This window comes from Oncorhynchus masou, chromosome 5 (genome assembly GCF_036934945.1).
Source record: "Oncorhynchus masou masou isolate Uvic2021 chromosome 5, UVic_Omas_1.1, whole genome shotgun sequence".
Classification (NCBI taxonomy): Eukaryota; Metazoa; Chordata; class Actinopteri; order Salmoniformes; family Salmonidae; genus Oncorhynchus; species Oncorhynchus masou.
The window spans coordinates 3561661-3567038 of record NC_088216.1 but is presented as its reverse complement, the minus strand read 5'-3'; the positions used below and the strand labels follow the sequence as shown (position 1 = coordinate 3567038).

General features: G+C 42.4%; 1 protein-coding gene across 2 annotated transcripts in view; it reads left to right on the top strand.

Annotated features, from left to right (window-relative positions):
• LOC135526064 (Golgi apparatus membrane protein TVP23 homolog A-like) overlaps nt 1-3101 on the top strand; it is a 207724-nt gene extending 204623 nt beyond the window's left edge. Inside the window, exon 7 of one of the 2 annotated variants that reach the window (XM_064954140.1) lies at nt 2944-3101. In XM_064954140.1, coding sequence (XP_064810212.1) covers nt 2944-3036 — 93 coding nt within the window. In that variant the 3' untranslated portion in view covers nt 3037-3101. Of the gene's footprint in view, nt 1-2543 lie in introns of both variants that reach the window. The other variant, XM_064954149.1, reaches the window with a different exon arrangement.
• Nucleotides 3102-5378: the final 2277 nt, after the last annotated feature.

Sequence of the window (5378 nt, the reverse complement as noted above, 5' to 3'; positions counted from 1 at the left end):
AAATCAGCGGCATGATTTCAGTTGCAATGTGCTCCTGGTCTCTAATGAACTGTGTGATTGGTCTCCTCTGGTCTCTAATGAACTGTGACGTTTGGTCTCCTCTGGTCTCTAATGAACTGTGTGATTGGTCTCCTCTGGTCTCTAATGAACTGTGTGATTGGTCTCTCTGGTCTCTAATGGTGTGATTGGTCTCCTCTGGTCTCTAATGAACTGTGTGATTGGTCTCCTCTGGTCTCTAATGAACTGTGATTGGTCTCCTCTGGTCTCTAATGAACTGGTCTCCTCTGGTCTCTAATGAACTGTGTGATTGGTCTCCTCTGGTCTCTAATGAACTGTGTGATTGGTCTCCCTCTGGTCTCTATTGAACTGTGTGATTGGTCTCCTCTGGTCTCTAATGAACTGTGTGATTGGTCTCCTCTGGTCTCTAATGAACTGTGTGATTGGTCTCCTCCTGGTCTCTAATGAACTGTGTGATTGGTCTCCTCTGGTCTCCTAATGAACTCCTCAGTTTTCTAATGAACTGTGTGATTGGTCTCCCTCTGGTCTCTAATGAACTGTGTGATTGGTCTCCTCTCTCCTAATGAACTGTGTGATTGGTCTCTCTGGTCTCTAATGAACTGTGTGATTGGTCTCCTCTAGTCTCTAATGAACTGTGTGGGTTGGTCTCCTCTGGTCTCTAATGAACTGTGTGATTGGTCTCCTCTGGTTTCTAATGAACAGTGTGAAATGAACTGTGGCTGATTGGTCTCCTCTGGTCTCTAATGAACTGTGTGATTGGTCTCCTCTGGTCTCTAATGAACTGTGTGATTGGTCTCCTCTGGTCTCTAATGAACTGTGATTGGTCTCCTCTGGTCTCTAATGAACTGTGTGATTGGTCTCCTCTGGTCTCTAATGAACTGTGTGATTGGTCTCCTCTAGTCTCTAATGAACTGTGTGATTGGTCTCCTCTCTCTAATAGGTGTGATTGGTCTCCTCTGGTCTCTAATGAACTGTGATTGGTCTCCTCTGGTCTCTAATTGTGTCTCCTCTGGTCTCTAATGAACTGTGTGATTGGTCTCCTCTGGTCTCTATAATGAACTGTGTGATTAGTCTCCTCTGGTCTCTAATGAACTGTGTGATTGGTCTCCTCTGGTCTCTAATGAACTGTGTGATTGGTCTCCTCTGGTCTCTAATGAACTGTGTGATTGGTCTCCTCTGGTCTCTAATGAACTGTGTGATTGGTCTCCTCCTGGTCTCCTCTAGTCTCTAATGAACTGTGTGATTGGTCTCCTCTGGTCTCTAATGAACTGTGTGATTGGTCTCCTCTGGTCTCTAATGAACTGTGTGATTGGTCTCTCCTCTCTAATGAACTGTGTGATTGGTCTCCTCTGGTCTCTAATGATTGACTGTGAACTGATTGGTCTCCTCTGGTCTCTAATGAACTGTGTGATTGGTCTCCTCTGGTCTCTAATGAACTGTGTGATTGGTCTCCTCTGTCTCTAATGAACTGTTAATTCTCTATCAATTCTCCCTAATGAACTGTGTGATTGGTCTCCTCTGGTCTCTAATGAACTGTGTGGTCTCCTCTGGTCTCTAATGAACTGTGTGATTGGTCTCCTCTGGTCTCTAATGAACTGTGTGATTGGTCTCCCTCTGGTCTCTAATGAACTGTGTGATTGGTCTCCTCTGGTCTCTAATGAACTGTGTGATTGGTCTCCCTCTGGTCTCTAAGCCAGTGTGTGATTGGTCTCCTCTGGTCTCTAATGAACTGTGTGATTGGTCTCCTCTGGTCTCTAATGAACTGTGTGATTGTGTGATTGGTCTCCTCTGGTCTCTGTGTGATTGGTCTCCTCTGGTCTCCTAATGAACTGTGTGATTGGTCTCCTCTGGTCTCTAATGAACTGTGTGATTGGTCTCCTCTGGTCTCTAATGAACTGTGTGATTGGTCTCCTCTGGTCTCTAATGAACTGTGTGATTGGTCTCCTCTGGTCTCTAATGAACTGTGTGATTGGTCTCCTCTGGTCTCTAATGAACTGTGTGATTGGTCTCCTCCTAGTCTCTAATGAACTGTGTTGGTCTCCTCTGGTCTCTAATGAACTGTGTTGGTCTCCTCTGGTCTCTAATGAACTGTGTGATTGGTCTCCTCTGGTCTCTAATGAACTGTGTGATTGGTCTCCTCTGGTCTCTAATGAACTGTGTGATTGGTCTCCTCTGGTCTCTAATGAACTGTGTGATTGGTCTCCTCTGGTCTCTAATGAACTGTGTGATTGGTCTCCTCTGGTCTCTAATGAACTGTGTGATTGGTCTCCTCTGGTCTCTAATGAACTGTGTGAGTTGGTCTCCTCTGGTCTCTAATGAACTGTGAACTGTGTGATTGGTCTCCTCTGGTCTCTAATAGACTGTGTGATTGGTCTCCTCTGGTCTCCTAATGAACTGTGTGATTGGTCTCCTCTGGTCTCTAATGAACTGTGTGATTGGTCTCCTCTGGTCTCTAATGAACTGTGTGATTGGTCTCCTCTGGTCTCTAATGAACTGATTGGTCTCCTCTGTTCCTGGTCTTTCAGCCTGACATCATCTCCAGAATGCTGTGATGGAATCACCTGCAGCTACCGTCTCTGAGTGTGTGTGTGTGTGTGTGTGTGTGTGTGTGTGTGTGTGTGTGTGTGTGTGTGTGTGTGTGTGTGTGTGTGTGTGTGTGTGTGTGTGTGTGTGTCTGTGTGTATCTGTGTGTATCTGTGTGTGTCTGTCTGTGTCTGTGTGTCTGTGTGTGTGTGTGTGTGTGTGTGTGTGTGTGTGTGTGTGTGTGTCTGTGTGTATCTGTGTGTATCTGTGTGTGTCTGTCTGTGTCTGTGTGTCTGTGTGTGTGTGTGTGTGTGTGTGTGTGTGTGTGTGTGTGTGTGTGTGTGTGTGTGTGTGTGTGTGTGTGTGTATCTGTGTGTGCGTGTATCTGTGTGTGTGTGACAGACAGGGCAGGAAATGTTCTGGATCTCAGAAGGGGACAGAAGCCCACTCCCGACATCAAAGCTCCTGGAATCAGTTTCATATTCAGCATTTTAATTATTTTGATTTAATTTCATTTATTTCTATGAATATATACAATATTTTTATTTTTATTTTTTTACTTCTGAACTTGATGTTATAATCTGTTTCCTGTCTGTCTGGTGGCTAATAAAACAAACACACCTTTCTGTTTCCTGTCTGATGGCTAATGAAACAAACACACCTTTCTGTTTCCTGTCTGTCTGATGGCTAATAAAACAAACACACCTTTCTGTTTCCTGTCTGATGGCTAATGAAACAAACACACCTTTCTGTTTCCTGTCTGATGGCTAATGAAACAAACACACTTTTCTGTTTCCTGTCTGTCTGATGGCTAATAAAACAAACACACCTTTCTGTTTCCTGTCTGTCTGATGGCTAATAAAACAAACACACCTTTATGTTTCCTGTCTGTCTGATGGCTAATGAAACAAACACAACTTTCTGTTTCCTGTCTGATGGCTAATAAAACAAACACACCTTTCTGTTTCCTGTCTGTCTGATGGCTAATGAAACAAACACAACTTTCTGTTTCCTGTCTGATGGCTAATGAAACAAACACACCTTTCTGTTTCCTGTCTGATGGCTAATGAAACAAACACACATGGCTAATGAAACAAACACACTTTCTGTTTCCTGTCTGTCTGGTGGCTAATAAAACAAACACACCTTTCTGTTTCCTGTCTGATGGCTAATGAAACAAACACACCTTTCTGTTTCCTGTCTGTCTGATGGCTAATAAAACAAACACACCTTTCTGTTTCCTGTCTGATGGCTAATGAAACAAACACACCTTTCTGTTTCCTGTCTGATGGCTAATGAAACAAACACAACTTTCTGTTTCTGTCTGATGGCTAATGAAACAAACACACCTTTCTGTTTCCTGTCTGATGGCTAATGAAACAAACACACTTTCTGTTTCCTGTCTGTCTGATGGCTAATAAAACAAACACACCTTTCTGTTTCCTGTCTGTCTGATGGCTAATAAAACAAACACACCTTTATGTTTCCTGTCTGTCTGATGGCTAATGAAACAAACACAACTTTCTGTTTCCTGTCTGATGGCTAATAAAACAAACACACCTTTCTGTTTCCTGTCTGTCTGATGGCTAATGAAACAAACACAACTTTCTGTTTCCTGTCTGATGGCTAATGAAACAAACACACCTTTCTGTTTCCTGTCTGATGGCTAATGAAACAAACACACATGGCTAATGAAACAAACACACCTTTCTGTTTCCTGTCTGTCTGGTGGCTAATAAAACAAACACACCTTTCTGTTTCCTGTCTGATGGCTAATGAAACAAACACACCTTTCTGTTTCCTGTCTGTCTGATGGCTAATAAAACAAACACACCTTTCTGTTTCCTGTCTGATGGCTAATGAAACAAACACACCTTTCTGTTTCCTGTCTGATGGCTAATGAAACAAACACAACTTTCTGTTTCCTGTCTGATGGCTAATGAAACAAACACACCTTTCTGTTTCCTGTCTGATGGCTAATGAAACAAACACACATTTCTGTTTCCTGTCTGATGGCTAATGAAACAAACACACCTTTCTGTTTCCTGTCTGATGGCTAATGAAACAAACACACATTTCTGTTTCCTGTCTGATGGCTAATAAAACAAACACACCTTTCTGTTTCCTGTCTGTCTGATGGCTAATAAAACAAACACACCTTTCTGTTTCCTGTCTGTCTGATGGCTAATAAAACAAACACACCTTTCTGTTTCCTGTCTGATGGCTAATGAAACAAACACACCTTTCTGTTTCCTGTCTGTCTGATGGCTAATAAAACAAACACACCTTTCTGTTTCCTGTCTGATGGCTAATGAAACAAACACACCTTTCTGTTTCCTGTCTGATGGCTAATGAAACAAACACAACTTTCTGTTTCCTGTCTGATGGCTAATAAAACAAACACACCTTTCTGTTTCCTTTCTGTCTGATGGCTAATGAAACAAACACAACTTTCTGTTTCCTGTCTGATGGCTAATGAAACAAACACACCTTTCTGTTTCCTGTCTGATGGCTAATGAAACAAACACACATTTCTGTTTCCTGTCTGATGGCTAATGAAACAAACACACCTTTCTGTTTCCTGTCTGTCTGGTGGCTAATAAAACAAACACACCTTTCTGTTTCCTGTCTGATGGCTAATGAAACAAACACACCTTTCTGTTTCCTGTCTGTCTGATGGCTAATAAAACAAACACACCTTTCTGTTTCCTGTCTGATGGCTAATGAAACAAACACACCTTTCTGTTTCCTGTCTGATGGCTAATGAAACAAACACAACTTTCTGTTTCCTGTCTGATGGCTAATGAAACAAACACACCTTTCTGTTTCCTGTCTGA